At 34.7% G+C, this 26,709-nt stretch overlaps 1 protein-coding gene across 1 annotated transcript in view; it reads right to left on the bottom strand.

The window, feature by feature from the left end:
• LOC129938337 (cation-independent mannose-6-phosphate receptor) overlaps window positions 1-26,709 on the bottom strand; it is a 132,082-nt gene that overhangs the window by 12,226 nt on the left and 93,147 nt on the right. Inside the window, exon 14 of the mRNA XM_056045817.1 lies at window positions 21,340-21,404. Within this exon, the coding sequence (XP_055901792.1) occupies window positions 21,340-21,404 (65 nt within the window). The remainder of the gene's footprint in view (window positions 1-21,339; window positions 21,405-26,709) is intronic.

Genomic DNA, 26,709 nt, shown 5'->3' with positions numbered 1-26,709 from the left:
TCAAGAATGTAAGGAGCGGTTATGTGGAATCTCACCTTGGACCTTGAAAGACGGGAAAGCCGGGCTCGCAGTGGATGATTCTCAAGTGATGCATATTTGGAAATTCAATACTTCTAAAGAATGATGGGATGCTCGGAGGAAAGCACGCGAGAAGTCAACACTTTAAAAAAAGGTAACGTTGTTAATGAAATTGTGTCATATTCAGCTTAAGAACGGACAAAAAATGGAAGATCACATTTGTGAAATGCTGGAGATTGTGGATCGTCTAATTGGCTTAGGCGAGCAATTATCAGATCATATTGTGGTTGCGTTGAAGTCAGAAAAGACGAAGAGTTAAATTCAAATTAGTCAAAGAAAAGCAGATTTAAGAATATAAGCATAAAAATGACGAATCATCAAAAGGACCATTGGAAGATGCTGTATTAAAGCCTCAAAACTTCAAGTTTAAATGCTATTCTTTTAAAAAGAACTGCCCAAATAAGATGCAAGAACAAAGAAAACCCAACTTCAAAGCCAAAAAGACCGTTGAAACTGCGGTGTCTGGTATTGGTGAGTGCAATAAAAACTGATTCTGGTTTGGTATATTGATTCAGCCTCTGCCTGTCATATGGGCAATGATGATGATTTTTTTAGAAATTTAAACAGAAAGACTAGAGATTACATTTATTTAGCAAATCGGAACAAAATCGAAACTAATGGTTCGCGGAGTGGTATATTGCTTTGTCAGAATAAGGCAATTCCTGTCAAGAATGTTCTTTATGTTCCTGAGCTAGATGAAAATTTGCTTTCAGTTAAAATACTTGTAGAAAGTGTTTGGCAAGTTCTATTTAAAGATGAGATTTGTGAACTATCACATCATGGTAAATATTATACAACGGCTAGTTTATATAGAAACCTTTATAGGTTAAACAAAGATTTCTGTTGAAAGAGGGTAACACACATTGAAAAGGAATGTGTTCCTACTTTTCATCTTCGATTTGGTCATCGAGATTTAAGGTTCATAAAAGAACCGATACAAAAGAATTTCATTACTGGGGTAGAAACTCATTAAATGCTTTTGTCTTGAGCATTGTGATTTTTGTTTGAGAGGTAAATTGATAAGACCAGAGTTTCAAAAAGCAAAGAAACAAGCAGATCGGATAAGGTCTTGGACCTTGTTCATGCAGATCTATGTGGACTTATGAGAAAAAGAACTCCAAGTGGGAACAAATATTTCTTAACAATGATTGAAAACAACAGTAGGTATTGTACTGGGGTGGAATCGGCTAAGGTGATTGTTGATAAATGACAATCAAAATGATCGAATTTCATCTACATAGTGATAGTTGTTTTCAAACAAATTTGTTTATTCCGAATAGAGCTACCAGACGCTTACACAAACGACTGGAAAATTTTCTAAGTTCACTGTGTTTCTTTTAAAAAACACATTCCTGTGACCTAAAAAACTTACGACATTCGAAAAAAATCAAATTCAAATTTGAATTTTTTATTTAACAAGGAATTTTGACAATTTGAATCTGAAATTGTTCAATCGAAATGAATTGAGTTGAATCATCTTACACAGACGGAATGAAAATGATAGTCAATTTGACTATCAAAAAACTGATAGTCAACAATCACCTTAGCCGATTCCACCCCTGTTTTTTTTTTTTAAGAAAAGAGTCAAGCTGCAGAGAAAAAAGTAGAGTTTATACAACAAACTTAAAACTATTTTGAAAGACAAATGAAAATACTAAGAACTGACAGAAAGGTACTCGTATTAAGCAGCAGTTAACAACCCCTTATACTCCACAGCAGAATGGTGTAGCTGAGCGAAAGAACCGGAGTCTAATGGAAATGACACGTTGCATGCTTATACATTCTGGACTGAACACAACATTTTGGGCAGAAGCTTTAAATACTGATAATTATTTACAAAATAGATTACAATCGAAAGCTACTCTGAAAAATCCCTATGAAATTTTGTTTTCAAAGATAACAAGCTATGGCTCATATAAGAACATTTGGATGCGAGGCATATCATTATATTATAACGAAACTTCAACATAAGTTGGACGATATATCTTATAAATTATAAATCATTGATATATCTTATAAATGTGTACTTGTAGGATTCTGTAATGAATCAAAGGACTATAGAGCGTTGGATACAGAAACAGCCAAGATAATCCAAGTCCAGAGATGTCAAATTTAATGAAGAAATGAATACCGGCTTCCACAAATTACCTGATGTGACAAAATATGAAGATAATTCTACTTTTGAAATTTATCTTTTTACCAGCAAGAACCAAGGAAACGAAAACTTAACAACTAATACGATTGAAAATGAAGACATTGTTGAAGATAAAAACAATGTTGATTTTGAAGAACAGTTATCAGAAGTAATTACTATTCTGAAGAAGATGGCATTGAATCTGAAGATAATGTTAGAAAATCAACAAGAATCAACAAAGGCGTATCTCCTAAAAGATACGGCTATAAAACAGCTTACCCGGATGCACCCACAAGTTTTAAGGAAGCATTGGAAAGTTCTGACAGTGCGCAATGGGTATGTGCCATGGAAGAATAATTGCAGGATATGCAAGAAAACAATGCTTGGGAGTTGTGGGAATTACCGAAAGGTAGAAAGGCTATAAGCTGCCAATGGATATACAAGATCAAAACATTTGCTGATGAATCAAAAAGGTATAAGGCAAGACTTGTGGCGAAAGGTTTCTCGCAGAAATATGGTCAGAACTACGACCAGGTGTGGTGAAGCCTTAAGCTATTGCATCAATGAATGAATAGAAGTAGATAGATAGATAGATAAATAAATTCTTTATTTTTTTTATCACAAAGTTTACAAATTTGTATACTTAGGAATAAGGACATGGCAATACTGCCGTCTGCCTGAGATGACATTTCATATATGATTTAAAAATAAAAAAAATAATAAAAAAGCAAAAAGCAAAAATTTTAAAATATAAAAAATAAAAAATAAATAAGTAGCAAAAAAAATGAAGAAATATATTTATATAAAACAATGATATCAATTTTAACGTGATTTGAAACACAAAATATTACACAATTTAATTGATTTTTTTAACTGTTTATAAACATTTTTATCAATTTTACCGTGATTTGAAATATAAAATAATACACAATTCAGTTATGATTAGCTATTTTTAAAATATTATCAATTTTAACGTGAATTGAAACACAAAAGAAATAATATCAAATTTTGTATGATCAACAACAAAGCAATAAATTATAAGCTATACAATTTGGTTTAAACTGCAATAAGCGGGTAATCGACTATGTTTAATATGTAAAACTGTTACGGTAAGAAAGAGCATGTTGTCAATATTTAAAGAGGCTGCGCCATCCCATTGCTCCATTTAAAATTTCAAAAAGTTTTTCCAAGGATATAAAACTTTCCCGAAAATGCAACCTACGAATTTCTTATAGAATAGGACAAGCAGCAACGAAATATTAAATATCTTCATTCACTCTTCCGTTACATAGATCACATAGCTGGGGCTAGTCTGGTCGATGAGGTACAAAGTTTAAATTTAAAATTTCAACTCTTGCTAATAATACTTATAACCGAGGCTGAAAATTCATTACTAAAGTAAGAGACTTCCGAGGGCAGTTGGTGATTTAAATGACTATTAAATGGCCTGAAGTAGATGAAGATGCTCTAGAAAGATTATCCAGAAACATTTTGTGATCCACCTTAGCAATCACATCATCAAACTGAGCCTGCCAATCGGTCACATTAGTTTCTGGTAAGTTTTAACTTGTTTCGTAAGAGTAAGCTAGTTCGTTCCAGTCTTTAAACGGGGAAGCATTCACTCGAAGTAATTTTCTTAAAATGACTTTGTGAAGACAAGTTTCACTTCTTTTCATCACTCTAGTAATGAAGTTCGCACTTACCTTCAAATTTTTAATATATATAGGGACTATTCCTGACTCTACATATATGGCGTATTTGGGTGTTGAGTTAGGCAAACGAAATATCCTCTTAAAAAAGTTCCTTTTTACAGTTTCAAAATCTTCGAAGTGTGTGTATCCGAAGACTTGAACGCCATGTGTCATGCATGCATTTACTGTCGCGTTGAAAACTTTGGCCACATTATGTTAAGTGCCAATTTAGCTTCGTTAATTTTTTCTTTAGAGTGCTTTAGATAGCTTAAATTGTAGGTCAAGAGGACACCCAAATATTTAAACTCCTTTACAACCTCAATATGTGTATTATTTAGAGACCATTTTTCCTCCGCTCGCCTTCTTGATTGTCTCTTTTCAAATACAACAATATTAGTTTTTTGGGTATTAATTTGCAAGCCTCAAGACTCGCAAAATGAACTTAGGCGGTTTATTTGCATTTGTAGCGTGAGAGGATTATCAGCAAGCATAACTAGATCGTCCGCGTACAACAGGACTTTGATTAGAATGTTAGCAAAATTAACTCCACCCGGAAAAAGATCGCTGACATCATCTATGAACAGGGCAAATAATAATGGGCTGAGGATACAACCTTGAAGAACACCTGCAGTTATTTCAAATCGATTTGAAAATTTCATACCGTCCCATACCCTTGCATTTTTTGACGAAATAAAACTTGCATACACTTGGAGAAACTTTCGTGACAAACCAATACAAGAGAGTTTGTAAATTAAAGCTTGTCTATTGACTTTATAAAATGCAGCTTTAAAATCAACAAAGCAAGTGTATAGTTTCTTTTTTCTATCTATAAATTGTTGAACAATGCTTGAAATGATCCATGGTTGAAAAACCTGGGGGTAAACCGGCTTGAAAGATGCTCAAAAGACTGTTATCCTCAATCTATTTTGTGAGCCTTTCATATAGGATTGCAGTCAAAGTTTTTCTTATTGAATTTAAAATTGAAATACCTTTATAATTTTCCGCAGCGTTAGGATCACCTTTTTTAAAAATTGTAAAAATTACAGATTCGTTGAAACTGATAGGTACACATCCATCATTGTACAACTTGTTATAAAAAGACACGAGGTAGTTTTTGAAATCATTATTGCTGTCTGGGCCAGGAGCCTTGCTATTTTTCATTTTTTGGAGCGTTACTTCCAATTCGGGCAATGAGAATTCTAAATCCAGCTCGTTGACTCTAGTATCAGGTAGCGCGTAATCAAAGGTATGAAGGTTTTCATCAACTGAGAGTAGAGTTTTAAAATGAGCTGCTAACGTCTTAGCTTCTAAAGAGAGCCTCATACCCTGATTGCGCCCACCAAGTTCGCGCACTGTCTCCCAAAATATCTTTGAGTTTGTACAGTTTTCCAATTTCTTAGCCAAGTTTTTTAAATAGGTGATTTTCTTAACTGAGCATATTTTTTTAAAATCATTATTAACGCGAAGATAGATGTTTTTGAAAAATTGAGAATTGGTCATTCTAAACAGTTTTAAGTAAACAAACGAAAGTTTACGGAGATTTCTGCAATCCTTATCAAACCATACATTTTTAGCTACAAAAGTGTGTGTACTCTTCAACGCGAAAGGGGCTGCAGTCTTTATAACCCGTTCTATACTTTCACACACAACTTTAGACGAGTCTGCGGATTGTTCGGGATTGTTGAGGAGGCTTCTATAGAGTGTTGCATTGTTCTCCGACCACTTCAGGTTATTAAAACTAGAAGGTGTAGCTAGCTGGTTTGGCTCAGTTATCTGAATTTTAATAGCAATTGTAAAATGAGCCGAATAGTTGACAAGTGCAACTTCAAAGTCATCGATAATGTTTAGCCAGTTCCCTGAAATCGCAGCAAAGTCAATCACGGATTGTACCTGCCCGCTAACAAAAGTGAATTCGCCACATGCATCACTATTAGAAGACCCATTTAAAACGAATAGAGCGAAAACTTCAAAAAATTCTGTTAAACTCCGCCCGTTGCGGTTATAAATTTTATCTTTAGAACATCTACTCTCGGCCAGTGCAACTCGTAAAATATTAGCGGAAGAATTTTGATATTCACCAATCCCTGCATTTTAATCACCGACGATTAACACATTGTCAAGGGAAGTATTATTCATAAATTCCACTAGTTCATTGAAATCGCTTAGCCAATCATTGCAATTCAAATAAACCGGAATAATATAATAGTTTAAGTTGTTGCTAACTATATGAAAAATAATTTTAGATTCAATAACTTTAAAACTAATAAGATTATTCCATAAAGATTTTCTAATCCCATATAAAATACCCCCACTGGCTCTTCCATGCAAATTTGATCTTATCGCGGGTGTAAACATTACTTTAAAGTCTTTGAAATATTTTAGAAATTCATTTTGATTCTGTTCTTCAATAAAAGTTTCTATTAGAATTATAACATCAAATTGATGTAAATATTTAAAAAAAATCGGAATGTAAAAGCTTAATTTTGAATACTTGAATAGAAGTATATATGGCCTTAAACAATCAGAAAGATGTTGGAATCAAAAGATAAATTTGATCCTAATTGACTTTGGATTCAGAAGGGGTAAAGCTGGTAGTTGTTTGTATGTTAAAAGCAATGGTGACAAAATTATAAATATACTAGTTTAAGTCAAGGATATCCTGGTTATTTCAAAAGAACAGAATTTAATTTTAGAGACAATTACGTAAATAAGAAAACATTTTTAAATTATTGACATGGAAAATTTGAAGTTGTAACTTGGAATTCAAATTGAAAAGAAAAATGGAAAGTATATGCACCAAGAAAAATACATAAAGAAAATACTTGGTACCTTTAATATGTCAGATGCGAAGACATCCAAAATACCTTTGGATACTGAATATTTACCGAGAAACTGTTGGCTCACTGCTTTACTTATCAAGAAGGTATCCTGTCCCACTCAGCGTGATTGGAAAGAAGTTAAACGCATTTTAAGGTACTTGAAAGGAACTCAATAGCTACAGCTTTGTGTTGGATGTAATAAAAATTCAAAACTTGTTGGTTATGCCAATGCAGATTGGGCTACAGACGTTAGATGACGAAAATTCACAAGCGGATATTTATTTAAATTTGGAGAAGCTACAATCAGTTATGCAAGTCAAAAGCAAGGAATTATTGCATCATCAACTGTAGCAGGGCTTGTCGCGTAAGCAAAAGCAACTCAAGAACTTATTTGGCTGAGAACATTATTTCAAGGCCCACAAGTTGATTTATAAGATATTACAATATTCGAAGACAATCAAAATTGTTTAAAACTATTGCATTCATTAAAGATAAATCCTTCAACGAAACATATAGATGTTACATTAAAGAATGTAAAGAGGTTAAATTCATTTATTGTCCAACTGAAGAAATGGTTGCAGATATTCTTACGAAACCATTACATAATATTAAACAATCAAGAACAATGAAGGCTTTACTTAAGAAGTATTTATCAAGAAGGGGTGTTAGTATATATATAATTAACTTTTTGTACATATATACTTGTAGAGACTGAAACATAGATGGCATAACTATTAAATTAAATGAATGGCATGATCCAGTAAAAATAAGAAAGGAAGAAAAGAAGCAGACATTTTTCATTCCAACTTGTCGTCTAGATTAAAAAGGCTGTGCGAAATATTTTGTTTAAGAAACTTTAAATTATAAAATAAAGAATTAATTTACTTGTATTGATTGTCGCATTTTCATTAAACCACAACGACAATATACTTTACTATAAAAACACTTGTAAAATTAATATTTATCATTTTAATATCGAGCAATATTGAAATTCGATATTTTTCAGTTTATTATTATTTAATCGATCATATTTTCTTGTACAACTAACATCTTGTTTAATTATGTTAAATTAAATTGTATTCTTAATTAGGAAATTTGACTTCCTGGAATAGCCGTTTTAATAGCCCTTGGAGTAGCAAACAAGGATCTGGTCTTTCAGGTTCAAGTTCATGCATCACGGTGACCTAACAAATTAAGAAAAAGCCACAACTATCCCCGAACACGTTCATTATCGGAGTCCCTATAGACTGTTATAAAGCGGATATTACCACTATCCAAGAAGATGAAGAAATGCTGCAATTTTTCCACTTGGTTGTATTCGCGGTATTCCCAAACTTCAGCACAGTACAACATAATAGCTTTTAAGGCGGCATTGATAGAATTTTTAGTTGCTCCAAGACATATTGTTATTAAACACTACGTCAAGATATTCGTGTTGATTAAACACCTTTATTTCAGAATTATTGTAAAACCATTTTTTGCACGCTGCTCTTCCTCCACCATTGCGAAATATCACTATTTCCAACTTATCGAGATTTATTTCAAGATGCCATTGAATGCAGCAAGTCTTAAAAACGTCAATTAGCTTTTGCAAATTGGAAGGATTATCTGACAGCAATACAATATTGTCCGCATATAAGAGGGCTTTAATTTGTTTCGTCTAAAACAATTGGAAGTTCTGCATGAAATTCATTTAAAATCAGAACGAAAAGAAGAGAACTTAGCAGACATCCTTGACGAACACCTTTCTTATTGGGGAAGAAGTCTGACAAACGCGAACCATCCCAAACAGCTGCAGAAGCATCCTTATAAAGAGACTTTATAGTAGCCAGTATCTTTCGAAGATATTCCCAGAGTCGATAGCTTATAAATAAGAGCATTCCAAAGGAGGGTTAAGATCGTTGAAAAAAGAGTAGAGTTTCTTCTTTTGGCAGAGTTGAAGTTGAATTATACATGAAAGTTTGTAAACTTGGTTCACAGTAGAATAGTTGACTTTTTATGCAGAATGAAATTCATTGATGACTTTGTTTTTTTTTCTAACCAAGCTGACATTCTGTTGAAGAGAACTGTAGTAAATAGCTTATAGAGCTTATCGAGGAATGAAAGTCCTCTATAGCTAATATCTCTTTTCTTGAACAGTGGGTATATAATCAATTTTCTGGAAGATGATGGTAGCGTTGCAGTTTCAAGAATCTCAGTGAATAACTTCTGTATTTCTAAAATTAAAGATGAACATACATTTTTATTAAATTTATACAGTATTCCATCAAAACCGCGAGTTTTCAGATCTTTTGATGAAGATAGCAGAATATATCTCTTGCAGCTCAATGGGGTAATCTAACTCTGAAATATGTTGCTTAGGAAGCGCGTATGAGATAGAAGCTGAATCATTTAATTGCGAGAATAAGCTTTCAAAATGCATTTTAAAGCTTAGCAATCTTTCACCACTCTCGGGCTAAAGAAACAAACTCAAGACTCCTATATCCTATATTATTTGTTAGTATCAGAGTATTTTCTTCGATATATTTCCAGGTTTAGTTTTCTGAGGGTTTTAAGGTGGGAGAATCACTTCTGCAGACTGTATAACAGCGACGACGAACCAAATTCTGCTGTCCGGCAGGAAAATCCATTCATGCTATCTTCAACAAAGGGTCTACAACACTGACGACGTGACGTCTCGGTCAAAACGGCACCATGGGCCGACGTTACTTTGTAATAGTTAAGAACATTGTCTACCTGGGCTAAGCTACGAATGCAGAATGGACTTTGACAAAAGCGGATGAAAGCTCCTTGAGTCGTTTCGAGAGAAAAATTCTTTCCGTGATATACGCAGAGAAGGTTAGTGGAGAAGAAGAAAGATAGAGCTGTCCTGTCAGTATAGTCCAGTCACGTAGAATTAGCCAGAAGTATAAGAATCCAACGCTTGAGATGGGAGGGTCACGTAGAGCGTATGAAAACCAATGCTTCGACCCGGAAAGTCTTCTAATCCACGTCCAAAACAAAGTATACGCCGTCAAATTTATTAGTAATCATCATTATTTCACAGTTAAAAATAAAACTAGCAAGTTATTATTAAAATTTAACATAAAAGTTAAAAATTGCATAGGAAAACATTTTGGTAGTTGGTAGAAAAATTAAGGTTGGTTTAAACTATGAGTTCCACAATCCCCATTCTGTATGAATTTTGACTTTCCATCACTTATTATAGCCCGCAAACAACCGCAAAGTTATTATTAAAATTAACTTTTAATGCTATGCACCAGGGCGTATACGCATTTTTTTTTCTTTTCAGTATGTGTAATCCTGGCACTAACTCAATGAACTCTACAATAAACAGAGTATGTAAATCGATTATTATTCATGAAGGTAATAAATACACATAAATGTGTGTATATGCATATTTATTTACATATATATTGAAACAAAATGGCCTAAATGGTCGACGAAAATGATTTCTTTTTTATTTTCTTGTTTTCAATTTATTAATTTAAAAAAAAACCTTTTGTTGTCCTTGAATAAAGAACAATCAAGGTATTTGTGTTGTTTACGTTTCATTGCATCAATTTTTATTTTACAATTTTTTTTTGTTTATTAATATTTCATTTACACTCCATTTAAAATCCATTCATACGCGTATTACGTGTCGGTGAGCAAGTTGTTGATGGAAATAAATGAGCACTCTAAATGGAGATTTGTGAATTGTCTGCATTGCCCACCCACAATTTGTATGTTGTCCTGTAGACAGTAAACATACATAATACCACACCATTATAGTCCTTTTTCTCATCCTATAGCCCTACGATTGTGCTGATGCTGGCTGGGTTGGGGGTCGATTGGTCGAGGAGGTCGCAGGAGGTTGCAACAAAATGCTGTACCACGCATAAATTGCAACTCATTACAATAAACTTGGCGTTGTTTGCTCAAGGGCCACGGACACAGAGTCCTTGCAATGATGGACAAAATGATAATACCGTCAAGCGCGTATTCAAGGATGTATGTATACGCACGCAATGGCATAACATTTTGATTCACTTTAAGGCTCACTCGTACATTAAATTATGGAAAATGCAAATGAACATGTTTTTCTGCATGTTGTGATAGTCCTTGATATCGGTGAAGGCACAGGCTCCAGTAGAGGAGCTTTTGAGCTGATACACGCACTCGCACTCGAGATAAGAGGCACCTCTTATATACGTAGAAGAGATAACATGTGCATCGCCAGACAGAAACCTGAAACCCCAAAAATGGATGCAAACATTAATTGCTCCTGCCAAATGCGTCCTTTCAGGCAGGAAACTACAGGGAAATGTGGACAGGTATTTAGATAGAGAGAGAGAGGGGGAGAGAACTGTGCGAGGAAGAGCACATAAATGGACTTGTGTCTAAGCTCTACAAACAGAACAGAATCCTCGCCTTGTTATAGTTTTCCGGGGGAAATTAAGTAGTGAGGCTAAATTGTTATTTAAGCAACATGAACCGCTTTTGCACTGTTTTGAAGCTACATACGAAGACCAACTATGCCCCACGTTTAATCAAAGGACATTCTCTCATCCTCTTTCTATCTCTATATCTGATTCTGTTGGAATAAATTTGTTGTAATTTGTGACGAGGCATAGGTACAGCTGTTATTATTCAATTATACCATCAGCTACCTTCATTTCCCGAGAATGTCTTTAATTGGAAATGCTGTTTGCTGTTAGCTGATTATGAAATTACTATTAACTCTTTGTCTCTAAATATGTGTGAGGCAGTTCTAAATTAGGAATTTTGGTATAAATTGTGAGTACAGAATTTGTTTTAATTATTATTGATGGATAAAAATGTTGGTTTATAGATATTTTTCAAAAAAGTATTTCACTAGAAGTGAATTAAATGGATTTTTGCGAAACATAGAATAAAATTATATGTTTTCGTGGAATTCATAAATAAGTTAAATAGAAATTTAAAATAGTTTAAATACGAAATACAGTTTAGTGGGGACATTAAAGAAGAATTTTTAGAGGGCTTAGTGAAAAATAAGAAACATTTTAAAAATCAGCCACAATTCCCAAATTTTTTCAAAAAAAAACTAGAAATTAATTTAAAAAGCAATTAAGGCCCTTTGACGTCCTATGCCAAGTTAAAAATTCAAGCCCTTTGTAGCACATCTAAGTAGGTCAAAATTCTAGAAGAAAGTTGGCCATAAGTTTCATATTTTTTTAAGAAAGTGGGTCAAAGTCCATCCCCGCAATGTCGAACAAAAATTTAAACATTTGAAAAAGTAATCGATAAATAACTCAATAAAACATAGAAACAATTAAATTCATGAAATCATAATTGAAGGTCAAAACATATGAAGTGCCTAAAAAGTTGTTATCATTAAAATTGCCAGAAGAAACAGTTTTTTTTGGAAAGTAAACCAAAAATGTTGCAAATTGTGCCAAAAAATAATGGAATACATTTTTTGGTTTCCCCTATAGGCCTATAACCGTATAATTGAAGGAGGAAACGTTCTCCTGCTTTAGCAATGATCTCTGGATCAGCGTTCGGATTTTTAAATACCTCAATGACTTCGTTAAAATCAGGAATTTTTCGGAGTACATTAAAGAATTTCATTTGTCCTTGATTAAAGAGTGCACATGTGGTATGACAGCCACTGAAGGCATGCAAAAATAAAATATGATCTGCAGCTGTTTTATCTATGACAGAAGATCTATATCTTCGCCGACCACTATTACGGTATCGAATGCTAGTGAAACATTTATTGCGGTATTGATGACTAACGTATTTGCATCTTCCGTGGCTTGTGATACCATGAAATTTTCCGCTTCAAATTTTGTTTTCAACATTCTAATGAGACGGTTCTTGTTCGCATCATTCCCCAGGAATTTATTTTGTGACACAGTTGGAATCACTGTCTCGTAGAAGAGTATGTCTACTAAAGCAGCTATTCTTGATCGTCGGGATCTTTCTGCGTATTTCGTACTACTAAAAGTTCGTATTCTTCAGCAGACATTCGTTTCTTTAAATCCGACATGTCCTGCAAATATAAATGGCAAGATTTTGCATACAAGAAGTGGCCACTAGCCTGAAAATAAGGAATCATTTTCTAAATAGTGTCGAAATGTAAATTCCAATTGCCAATCTTTCTGCTTCAATAATTTTTTTTTAACAAGTGTAACCATCCGGAAATACTGGACGCATAATTTTGCTGTACGGCCACGTTGTTCAAATGTAATCAATTGATTCTTAATTTCTCTGCAAGTTCTTGACAGCATCCTTCTTGGTCCGCCTCGAGTACCACTGACCTATAAAAATTGTATAAAATTCTTTCTTATTCTGCGTTGAGATCGGGTGTAATATCTATTGATTGTAGAACAATTTTGGCAATTGAAAGATGTGTCAATATATGGCTCAACCACGTATTTCTCGTAATATAGCTTCTACCGACATATGTTTCGTTGTAGGTCGAGAGTATGGAGACTAGAAACACAGCGTGAGAAAACCGGCGGCAGTAATAGAATATTTTAGAACAATATACGAAAAACACGTGGTGGTACAGATAAATGATACTTTGCGGTGCTCGTACGCCAAAAACTATTGATTTTATGAAAAAAATTATGGCTACATAAATTGTAGGAAATTTTGTCTAGTTTATTTTTGTACATAAATATTTTTTTCGTAAAATGCGTTGGAAAGGAGATATTCATAAAAAACCGTTTTAGATGCCATTTTTTCAAGATGGCTGCGCGACCGGCGCGCGGGGGTACGAGGTGGCAAAGTTGAAATTCGAAAAGAGCATACCCTATATGCTATAAATTAACCAATTTTCAAAACTCCCGGAAAACTTTCCAGGTAACCCTTTTTTTTACCAAATGACTGGACCAAAACTCTCTTTTTTATATCTTATTAACTTCCTATAGGAAGTTATTTTAATCGGTCCAATTTGTCAAAATGAACATTTTAACATTTCTCGACGTTTCAACGACGTTTCCATAGAGTCGTAAAAATTTTTTTTTCAAGAACCAGTACAGATATCGACCTCAAATAAATTTTGTTATACAGATAGTAATACAGTAAGATGCAGAAAAGACTCTCAAAAAAATTGAGTGGGTGATTTTTTACCATAGCAATTCAAAAAATAGGTGAACATTTTGGTTAACCCTAAATATGTCACGAACCAATAATGCTAGAGACTTGAATTAAATTTTATATTATATATTGTAACGTGGTACCAAAGTAGTATATTTTGGAAAAAAATCCAATTAAAGTTTTTTTTTATTCTTCGAATATTTTTCAAACAAGAAATGACTCCAAAACACTTTTATGCAACGAAGAAAAACGTTTTTGACGTCTAAATTAAATTTTGAGAAAAATAGAATTGATACTTTTTCTTATAAAGAATAAAAACCTTAAAAAAACCGTACTATAAGTTGGTTAAAATGATTTTGACCCAAATATCTTTTCGAAATTTTGAGACATTGGCTTTTAATTAATTTATTTTTATGTTAACATTCAGTAAAATGTTGGAAAAAAATCGAATTTAATTTTTTTTTTTTAAAAAACAACAATACTAAAACAAACATCAAAAGTTATACTATCTTTAAACTAGTTTTATCTCCCAGAAAATATTGTTTTCGATATTCAGTAATTTTTTTATAAAAATCCAACAGTCATTTTTTTTAATTGGTAAAAATTGGTTTTTGATTAAAAATATATACAACCAAAAGAGGCTGGAATGCGACCCACTCTGAAATGGGAATGTTTCCATTCAGTCTGCCAATTTGTCTTGCTTAAAAGATTTTTAGATTTTCGTGTTTTGTTGAAAAAGTAGTCAGGTGAATTGTTCTTAAAAAAATAAATAATAAATAATAAATAAATAGTTTGATTTCAAAATCTATTTTTGATGACGAGGTTTTAGTCGTTAAATAATTTTTACCAATTTTAGTAGCATTTCTTACAAGTTCTTGTTTTTTATATAAACAAATAGAAATTGGGTTGAATGAAATAAATTTTAAGCCAATATCTTCTATTGTTTACTAGATATCGACAACCGAACATCAATTATCACCAAATTTGCGTATTATTTTTTATAGATTTTATCATTTTTTTTTAACATTGGATTTTTATACAAAATTTGCTGAATGTTAAAAATTATATTTTCTATGAGATAAAATAAGTTTAAGGCCAATATTTTTAATTTTAGAAAAGATATTTCAGTCGAAAGTAAATTTTTACCTAGATTTAGTATTGTTTTCAATTTAATTTTTCTCAGAATTTTACCGAATGTTGAAAACAATATTTTTTATAAGAAAAATTTGTTCAAAGCTTAATCTCTAATTTCTAAAAAGATATTTAAGTCGAAAATCAATTTTTGCTAACTTCTGGTAATATTTTTTGTTAGATTTTTTGTATACACAAACTAACTGTCAATTGGATTTTTCTCAAAATATTACCAGGTGTCAAAAACAATATTTTTCGTTGCACAAAATTGTTTTGAAGATAAAATTATTTTTTGTTCGTCAAATATTCGTTCTGTTTTTTTTGGTTTTCAAAAAAAGTAAGTAAGATTGTTCAAAAAGAAACCACTCGATTTTTTTGAGTCTTTTTTGCATCTTTCTGTATAACAAAATTTATTTGAAGTCAATAAATCTAATGGTTTTTGAGTATGGACGACGAAAAAAATTTTGCGAACGGTTGACTCTATTAAACTTGAAACGTCAAGAAATGTCAAGAATTTTCAATTCAACGAATCGGACCGATTGCAATTACTTCCTATGGGTAGTTGCATTCCAATATTGAAAGCTGGTAAAGACAGATAAAAAAAGCTATAATAGGCTAATCAGTCTTCTAAGCAGTTTGAGTGAGGTGTTCGAAATACTTTAAAATAAAAACTCAACTTATTAATTGGAGAAAAACATATTTTTCCTGGCCAACAGTTTAGATTTATCAACCACCACAGTACTTCACATCAAGAGCTAAGGTTTTGTTACATTATCAAAAATAATCGTTCTGAAGGAAGATCTACAGGTTTGGTCCTATCAGATATCGAAAAAGCTTTCGAATCTGTTTGGCATAATGCTCTTATTTACGAATTGGAAATATTAGCGATTCCAAGTTTTCTCATAAAAACAATTCAAAGTTTATTTATCAGGAAAATGTTTTCAAGTGTACGTTAATAAATGTGAATCCGTGTTATTTAATATTCAGTATGGTGTCCCTCAAGGTTTAATTCTTGGTCCTATCTTATATAATGTGTACACGTCTGATTTTCCACAGCTACCATGTTGTGTAATGTGAATCAAGGATTTATGCAGATGACACCTGCATACTCTCTTCGCATAAGTTTGGTCTCAATATTCAGACCAAAAATCTTCAAAATGCACTTCATATTTTAATGAGATATTATCACAAATGGAAAATTAAACTAAATGATGCAAAGGTAAAATCAATCTTTTTCACGAGACGTCAGGTGTGTGGAATTGCGCAATCTCCCATATTAAAAAACTCCAAGTGTGTCAAAACAAAATTCTAAAAATGACGCTGAATCTACCCTGGCATCATTCAACTAATGATCTTCATAACCAAACAGGTGTTGAATTGATCTGCACAAGAATTGACTACTTTTTTAACAAAACACGAAAATCTACAAATCTTTTAAGCAAGACAAATCGGCAGACGGGATTGAAAGTAATCAGTGTGGGTCGCAACCCAGCCTCTTTTTTTATTATCATAATTATATCTTATTTTCCAAGACTACAAGTAAAAACAGAAGAAAAATCGTTGCTCATAAAATTTATTTTACTTGAATCATTAAATTCAAAAAGAAAATGTTATGTCAAACAAGTCGAGATGTACAATTTTGTGAAAGCACACTAAGGAGTTGTACGACCAATTTCTTGACAAAGTTCTAAGTTCAATTCAAAACTCAATAAAATAACTCTAGGTTTATCTTTGAAACTTTGTCTTTAAAGTTAGTCAAACTCTAACAATTCTTAACTTTCTATAATTTCCTTAGAAATCTGTGTAAATTTTGTATTGAGTTTTAAGGAGTCAAACCTCGGTTTTATAAAACAAAGTATAATTAACTGCTTTCAAAACACTCGTTAGAATATCAGACAATAAATTCTGACATTTTATGAACAAATAATATTAAAAATTGGATTTTCCGATAAACAACTTTGTCATAAATCTGGCTCCATTAAATAAATTGCCGAATTGAATTTAAAGCCTAAACAAAGTTTAAATGCAAGCAGAATACTTTCTTCAGTGTTAAAAATCATATTTCTTTCTGAAAACTATTGCAAGGTTATCCACTTTCATAAGAAAGTTCTTAAACAACATACATATCATTACACATTTACCTTAACATTAAGTCAAATAAATACAAATACTTCCCAACCAGATTCTTATTTTTTAGACCCCTAAATTGGGTGTCTAATAAATTGAAGTTCTATCTCAAAGTGATATCTAAATTTGAGTTTTAAGACTGGAGAACTGGAGGAAGAAATGAACTAGAAAAAATCGAGTTCTAATTTTTCAAGAAACAGAGTTTTAGTAATTAGAACTTTTTCAAGAAATTGGCCGTTCGAATATTAGTTTCTGAAGTCCCAAATAACACTACTAGTGTTTTTCTAACCTAAAAACCAAACAATAAAGCATTAAGTTGTTCTGAATTTGAACCCTTGCTTTACAATTTTGCCATCACATTATTGTTTTGAAATGTGAATCTTTGAAATTGTTAAAAAAAAAATATCAAAACTAAGACATTGCAAAACAAAGGTTACACAGATGCAGTTTAAATCATTTAAGTATTTCACAGAAATTCCGGTTATGAGTCTTCATTTCCTTCTACGTAGTCCTACCATAACTTCTGTCAAAAATATAAAAACACTATAAGTTAAGGACTATAATGTATTTTGTATTAATTGTTATTTAATTTGGTTAGCCATAATATTTGTTTTATTAACACAATTGTTTCACTATTTTTTTGACACTACTTAGGTGAACTCTTTCTTAAGAATTTAAGAAGCAAGAAGTTTTCTTAGGTACACTCTCCAATTTTGACCACAAAAAATATTCTAATTTGGGAAAATCTGCAAGATTAACCCTAAGGCAGTTTTCTGTAGTTTTGATGTGGAAATATCTTTCTAACTTCATTGAAAGCAGTAATTGAAAACTCTTTTCAAATCATCTAGCACATATTTTTGTTAACTGTTTTCACAATCTTTTTTTCCAAAAATGGATCTTTCTTACTTATTTCTTCAAAGACAAAAGTCTATTCATTCAAAAATATCATTTTTACCAATAAGTCTCTAGAGGGAAACGTTCCGACCATCATTTTTGGACTATCATCAACGCTTGAATATGAGCGGCGAAAAACCCGATCGACGAACATTATTGGATCAACAAAATTCGGTTAAAACACATTACTCCCGTTTGAAAGGCAATAACTTAGATTCTATTTGCTTACATACTTTACACTATGTTAACAGAAGCTTAATTAAAAATAAACTGTCATTTCTATACTACTCAAAACAAAAAAAGGTCCACAAAGTTTTTGGGCTTTCGTGTAAAAAAAAATATTTTTTTTTAATTATATTTTGTTTTGGTTAATGTGTTTTAGCTAAGTATTAAAACAAAATGTACACACTTTTACACTCTGGTACGCTTTCGATCAGATGTCTTACATTTAGTTCGGGTTTACGCCCCAAAAGGCTTTTAAGGAGTTAATGAGCTTTTTAATGTTGACACTGTTTTTTTTTTAGGCTTGTCTTTAACTGGTCCCAAAAATGCTCGGTTGAGGTCTTTGATCTTTGCTGGCCATGGTAAAAATGTAATATTAGCGTCACAAAGAGTTGCTTGCGTGACCGGCATGCAGTTATTTGAATGTACCGGTCTTCTTGCTGAATTGTGGCTCGAATTTATGCTGATTCTGGTTTCTTTGCTACACTCCTGATTTCCTGGAAGCCTTTCCACACGTTTTGGATAACTCACCGCAAAAAACCGATTCAATTTCCAACAGCCATTTGAGACAATCCTTGCTCCAGAATATTTACCGTTCTAATTGCGATTTCAGTATTCAAATTGCGTCTAGAACCGAGCATTGTAATAACGTCTAATTACGAAGAAATAAAGACCAACATTTAAACAGAGAAACACTTAGCAGCAATAATTTTTGAATTGATTGGCTTTTTTTGCCTATTCACTTGGAGGTAACTGTAAAATTTTTGTAAGCATGAAATCATACGTATGAAAACTGTACCATAAAATTCTGGGCTTCAATAATGCTCACAAATTAATTATTTTTTTAGGCAAACAAAATATTGGTTAGGTGGGTCCTTTTTTTGAGTAGTTTATATTGCTTACATTAGAATATATGTTTAAAGAATTAAGGTAACAGTTTATTTCGAAGCTTTAAATAAGACCGTCTTGAACTTTTGTGACATAATTTATGACAACTTATTACTGTCATGCCAGAGTCTTTGGGATTAATCTCTGATTGTGCTAGCTAAAAGGCTTTTTCGGTGGGTACTAGAATTTTGAATTGACTTATTCTTGCCATGAAAAGTGATTTCTCAAATTAGCCGTTTGAATTCGGCTTAAAACTGTAGGTCCCCTCCATTCCTAACAACAGTACTCACATACAGGAATAGTTAAGAGTTGTAAGTCACCAGACCTTATTTTGCATTCATTTTTCTTTTCAAAAAATCCCTTATAAAGAGATTCAGTCGTTTTTGATCTAACGACCTTAAGTAAAATTGTTTCATAATAACTGACGGCTCGAAAACATTTGTATCTGCTCAAATCATGAAAATAATAAACGAACCGTTCTTTGTCTAAAAAGTTCACATGATCACGTTAATTTTCCAGCTCAAAACTCAAGTGTCGGTGTTGTCTTAATTTAAATTCGTCTAAAATAGGCCCAATTTTTAATAACTATTTAATGTGTTGAGCGATTTGAGTTGACGGCAACGTTTTGTATTATTTTTACCACAGAATAAAAAGAATGAAGAAAATGAAGACTCACACCTTACAATTATTCGTCTTCAAGCTGATGTATGTACTTGCAATTTATTTTTACCTCCCTTCAAACTTTTTTGGTACAAAATATAAGAATAAAACTCGGGTCAATTTTATCAGCTATTCCTCATCCGGTAAGATCGTGGTCTCTAAGCAAATCGATTCAAGCCTTATAAACACTGCCATTGTACATTTTTTTTAAATCTTATCAGGAACTAAATTTCACAGGAAACACTAATTTAAACTGTCAGGCACTTAAAAACGCCCATAAACAACGTTAAAATTGTTTCATAATAACTGCGTTTGAAGCAGTTTGAAAAAATGCACTTTTCTTTGGATAATTTTTTTCTTAACAACTAAGGGTGTAGTTAGTTTCAAAAGATGGCACAAAAACCCTCAATATTTGGAAAAAAATTACAAAGTATTAATGCTTTCTTCCATTACTAAACTTTTGTATTCAAATCTCATAATCCCAGAATCATTTGTCTTAAAAATAAATCCCAGTAGGACAAACCAAAATTTCTCATTTTAAATAAACGCACCTCAATCAACAAGAAAACACGTTAACTAAAGTCAAAAACAAGAAAGATTTGAAATCAGACATCCTGTTGATCATTGTTGTAATTTTTTTAAATATGTTTTCCATTCTCAAATAAATTTTCTACAATTTAGATCATACAAATAACATTTAAGGAAATAACAAAAAAAAAGAAAAAAACACAAAAGAATGAGCGAAAAAAAAAATAAATTTCAAAATTCCCCCAAAGGCTTTCAAAGATATGACTTTTGTACGAGAATAAAAAACAAAAATGCGCTTTGTTGTTTTTACTGTTCATTTTACGCTTTAGCTTATCTTCGTTGCAAAATGTCAGCATCTGATACAACAAAGAGAAAGAATAAAATTTAGACAATAAAACGAATACAAAAAAAAATAAACCAACAGTTGAGGTTGCATCACACCCTTAGGGGGGTACAAATCATATTAGGTAAAGGAATATAAGAAAAACTTCCTTGCATAAGGATATCAAAGGATGGCGCTTTCTTTTTTTTCGTTCTCTTTTTTCCTATTATTTCGCCTTTTTCTTTTTTTTTTTGCATTCGGTTTTTCTTGACAATGTCGTTTCCACTTTAGCATTGTTCCAGTTTTTCTTTTTTTTTCATTTTCTCGTCCTTTTTTTGTTTTATTTTGTGCGCTCCACATTATAAGAAACAAGAACACATGTACCATTATCCTTTATTTTATCGGTTGGCCTTTTTTTGTTTCTTTCTCATATATGAGGCGAAAGCTCCATTCTTCTTCTTCTTTGGGTCTATAGCACCTTTTTTTTTTGTTAATGGGATGCTTTAAGTCGCTACAAAAAAGGAACATCCAAATGAGCGAGGACGAGAAGCGTATGAGAAGAAAAAAAAAAAAAGGACGAAAAACACCACAACTGATGTGCGCTTCGCACCGCACCTCATTATGCTAAAGAGGACTTGACGTTTTTTTATTTCGTTTTCATTTTTATTTTTATTTTGTATTTTATTGTGTTGGCTTTAAAAACAAGGACGAATGAACGAACTTGGGTTAAAAGGAAGCAACATAACTAAAAATGTGAAGGATATAGGTACTTACATCACTTGATGCGGAAGCGTCTTCCTTCTCCCCGCACACAAATCGAAGTTCAACGTTCACCAATTCTGTAAGAAGGATAACAAAAAAGAAAAGAAAAACAAGACAAGAGATTAGTTGAATAAACGAAATATACGACGAAATTCATGATAACATTACTACGTAAGGATAAAAATACATTTGTCAGTTCTTTTTTGTGGGTACCTATTTGGGAAAATTATAAGCGAATAGGGATTTATTTCATTTTTGTCTTAACATTTACAGCACTAAGATACACGAACTTTAAACCCTAAGTCACGGGATTGTTCTAACGCAGTTAAAATTTTCCAAAAACTAAAATAAATAAACAGATCGTTAAAAACTATGTCGTAATGACGTGTAACTCTCAAGTACTCCTATTTGCGAGTCATGTTAGGGATAGAGGGGACCTACAGTTTTATGCAAAAACCGAGCGGGTAATTCTAGAAAGCATTTTTAATTATTAGAATTACTCTAGGTAGGTTTGCCAATTCTTCGCAAAAGGCAGTACCCGTATTATTAAACTCAAGACCTCTTGCATGACAGTCCTAGGACCTTTTTTTTAAATTCATTTTTATTAATACAATTTTAAAACTATCTTAAAGCTAGTCAAAAATTCATAACTTACAACTAACTAACTGATGTTCAAATGGTAGACATGTGCATTCAAGAGGACACAAGCGTCCACGGGTTTTTCTTAATACCAACCTCTGTCTATCAACTCCTACTCCCATCTCTACGTGGTGAACATCGGGTGCCTAGAACCTCAGTTGGAGATTGGGTTCCAACCCCAGTGGAAAGTTGTTGGGGGCAGCAAACGAGAGAGGTAGGGAGAGGTGTTTCCACTAAGGCACCTCTCCTTATCCAGACGGCAGCGGAGGAATTCCCGAGATGGAATCAACGGTGGCGTCTACAGTTCCAGTAAGGTTGAACTACTTAGTGAACACCTTATAGGGCTTCTTCGACTTATTCGGAGCCCAGGCCTGTAAGGAGCGGTTTTATCCGGCTCCCCATCCTTGGAGTTATACTAACGATCTGTGCGTCGGGGTGACTTCCTGGCCACGTAAAAGCTTTCAAAGTTGCGAAACACCAACAAGCCTCGGATACGGACGGATTTACTGTTGACAACCAACGCAAACGAATAAAGGACAACGAACTTCGGATATACACGTGGAATGTTAGGTCCCTTAACAGACCACGTGCGGCCGAAGAATTAGCGGAGGCCCTAGAACGATATAAAGCAGATATCACTGCCATCCAGGAAATACGATGGGATGGGCCGGGCAAAAAGAGGATGAAAAACTGCGATATTTACTATGGTGACTGCTACCACGAAAACCAACAGCGCTTATTTGGATGCGGATTCGTCATTGGAGCCAGACTTAGGCAAGAAGTCTTGAGCTATAGGTGCATCAATGAGCGCCTCATGACAATACGCATCAAGGCTAAATTCGGCAACATTAGCCTGATATGCGCGCACGCCCCCACAGAAGAGAAAGACGACAACACCAAAGATATGTTCTTCGAGCTCTTAGACGAAACATATGAGCAGTGTCCTAGCTACGATATTAAAATAGTCCTGGGCGATTTTAATGCCAAGCTAGGAAGGGAAGACATCTTTGGTGGGATAATCGGAAAGAACAGCCTGCACGACAACACTTCCGACAATGGATTCAGGCTCATAGATTTTGCTGTGGGGCGAAACGTCATGGTAGCCAGTACGCGTTTTCCACACCTCAACATCCACAAAGGAACTTGGACTTCTCCAGATCAATCTACCGTCAACCAGATTGATCATATTGCGATCGACGCCAGAGACGCTTCCAGCATTATGGATGTACGAACTTTCCGAGGAGCTAACATCGACTCGGACCACTACCTCGTTGTAGCCAAGCCACCACTTCGGATTTCCAGACCCAAGGCAAAACAGGGAGGTGCTGGGAGAAGATACAACGTCGAACGGCTACAATCGCCAGAGATCGCCAAATCGTTTTCAGAACGAGTTACAAGCAACCTCTCTCGAAGTTCTCTGCCGCCAACACAATGTATCGAGAACCAGTGGCAACATTGCCAAGATGCAATCAGAGAAGCCGCCTCTGATGTGCTGGGTTTCAAACAGCCACCAACAAGGAACCCCTGGTTTGATGAGGAATGTCGGCAGGCAAATGCAGCCAAACAACAGGCACGCAAAGCGGCGCTGCATAAAAGGACGAGAGCTGCTCGTGAGCTCTATGAGCAGAAGAGGCGAGAGGAACGCCGACTTCTCAGAAGGAAAAAGAGAGGGCATGAGAAGCGTGCGTTCGAAGATGTTGAGAGGTATAAGAGCAGGAATGAGGTTCGAAAGTTTTATGAACAGGTGAAACGAAATTCACAGGTACATAAACCTAGAACCGAAGGCTGCAAAGACGAAAGTGGAAACATCATAGTGAAACCGCAGTCAATGCTGAGAATATGGAAGGACCACTTCTGCAGACTGTATAACGGCGATGAAGAACTGAATCCCGCTGTCAGGCAGGATGACCCATTCGATATAGACGACGAAAGCCAACAATCCCGTCCTCCCGACTTAGACGAAGTAAAGACTGCCATATCTAAGTTGAAGTCTAATAAAGCCGCTGGAGCAGATGGCTTGAATGCCGAGCTCTTTAAAGCAGCTGGAGATAAGTTGGTTAGGAGCATATATCTGTAAGATATGGTCGGAAGAAAACATGCCCGATGAATGGAACCTCAGTATTGTTTGCCCGATCCTGAAAAAAGGAGACCCTCTAAACTGCACCAACTATAGAGGAATAAGTCTACTTAACATCGCCTATAAAATCTTCTCTGCCATAATATGTGAACGTCTAAAGCCCATCGTCAACAACCTGATAGGTCCTTATCAGTGTGGTTTTAGACCAGGAAAGTCCACAGTTGATCAAATATTCACATTACGGCAGATCCTGGAAAAAACTCAAGAGCACCAAATCGACACCCACCATCTTTTCATCGATTTCAAGGCCGCATATGACAGCATCTACAGGGACGAGCTGTATAGAGCCATGTCTAGTTTTGGCATCCCTGCCAAACTCGTCCGTTTGTGCAGGATGACCATGGAGAATTCACGCTGCTCCATAAAGGTTGGAAACAACTTAACAGAACCTTTTGATGTCAAAAAAGGTTTTAGACAAGGTGATGCGCTGTCATGCGATTTTTTTAACATCGTGCTTGAAAGAATAGTGCAGAGCTCACACGTCAACATTAGAGGCACTATCTTTCAAAAGTCTGTCCAATTACTGGCATATGCTGATGACATTGACATAATCGGAAGAACTCAGCGTGATGTCAATGGGGCTTTTGTGAGTATTGAGGCAGAGGCGGCAAAAATGGGTTTAACGGTTAATGAGGCAAAACAAAGTACATGCTGTCGTCTAGAAAGGACATACAACACCGACGTTTTGGTCAAAACGTCACAATCGACAGACGTACCTTTGAGGTAGTCAAGGACTTCGTCTACCTAGGCTCCGCTGTAAACGCAGAAAACAACACCAGCGCTGAGATCAAACACAGAATAACTCTTGCTAACCGCTGTTTCTTTGGACTAAGAAAGCAATTGAGTAGTAATGTCCTCTCTCGAGGGACCAAAGTGTTGCTATATAAGACCCTTATCATCCCCGTCCTGCTATACGGTGAAGAAGCATGGACCATGACAAAAGCGGATGAAAGCACCTTGGGTCGCTTCGAGAGAAAAGTTCTTCGTGTGATCTACGGTCCCGTATGCATCGAAGGGGAGTGGAGGAGAAGATGGAACGACGAACTGTACGGGCTGTACAGCGACGTAGACTTAGCAAGAAGAGTAAAAGTCCAATGACTAAGATGGCTGGGTCACGTAGAGCGCATGGAAACCAATGCTCCGGCCCGGAAAGTCTTCGAATCCGCACCCACAGGACAGCGCAGAAGAGGAAGACCGCGGATCAGGTGGCGCGCACAAGTGGAAGGTGACCTCACCCAACTTGGAGGGCGAAACTGGAGACATCTAGCTAGGGACCGAGCTAGATGGAGAAGTTTGTTGGGTGAGGCCCTAGTTCACACAGGACTGTAGCGCCACCTTAAGTAAGTAAGTAAGTAAGATTGCAAAATAAACACATTTTATTTTTCAAAAACGTTAAAAACAGCCCCTGATGAATAATTAGCCCCGGCTATCAAAAATTCTTAATCTTATCGGGGTTTGGTGCACTTGAGGGATAGCTTCTTGGATTTTTCGATGCGTCAACGCCTCGGTGCATCGTCTCTGAGAGCGTGGACTCCTAGCGCGACGGGTAATTGGGTTAGCTCGCTTGGGGTTAAGGACGCTTTGGGTTATTAGGTTGGCTCGCTTGGGGTTTAGGACGCTGGGTTATGATGTGTTGGCTTGGTTAGATTTTATATCTTTTTAGGGGGCCTCAAATTTAAAATTGCTCCGGGCCCCCATTTTCTTTAGTCCGGGCCTGGTCATAGTCTATGCTTCGGGGATGATAAGGGTCTTAAATAGACTCTTTGGTCGCTCAAGAGAGCTTTGCTACTTAATTGCTTTCTTAGCCCAAAGAAACAGCGGTTAGCTAGATTAGAGTTTGTCTTCGTCTGTTGTTTTATGCATTCATACTGGAGCCTAGGTAGACGAAGTCCCTAACTACCTTAAAGTTACGTCTGTGGATGGTTACGTTTTGACCGAGACTTCGGTCCTTTCTTGATTACAGCAAGCACTTTGTTTTGCCCTCATTAGCCGTTAAACTCATTTTTGCTGCCTCTGTCTCAATAGTCACAAAAGTCCATTGAAATCACGGTGAGTTCTTCCGATTAATTCTATGTCATCAGCTTCCACGTCTAGGCTTGACGTGGAAGCTTTGCACTATACTTTCAAAGTCGATGTCAACCTTCCTTAATCCTTTTTAAAAATTTAAACGTTCGTTTAAGGTGTTCCTAATCTTTATCGACAAACGCGAACCCTCTATAGTCATCCTGCACAAACGGACGAGTTTGTGGACTTTAAAGGTCTAACTCCACACTGATAAGGTTGTTGACGATGGGCTTTAAATATTCATATATTTATAGTTAGTGTAGTTTAGATGGTCTTCTTTTCACAGTATCGGGCAAACAATACTGACAATACTTTCCACTATATTTCAAGACAAGCTGTTGAAAGCCATTCCGCCTGACAGTCTACAGAAGTGGTCAATTTATAACTTCGACATTCGCTTATCAATGGACAGCCCACCGAACGGATTCTTAAGCCGGGGAGCCTAAGATTTTATTTGGTTACCTATTTGTACTCAGCTTGAGGTTGGTTTGTCTCCAAAAAAACGCTATCGGAAGTAGCCATTCTGCTGCCAAACGGCCCAT

The sequence above is a fragment of the Eupeodes corollae genome, chromosome 1, assembly GCF_945859685.1.
Source record: "Eupeodes corollae chromosome 1, idEupCoro1.1, whole genome shotgun sequence".
Classification (NCBI taxonomy): Eukaryota; Metazoa; Arthropoda; class Insecta; order Diptera; family Syrphidae; genus Eupeodes; species Eupeodes corollae.
This window is presented reverse-complemented; position numbering and strand designations above follow the sequence as displayed.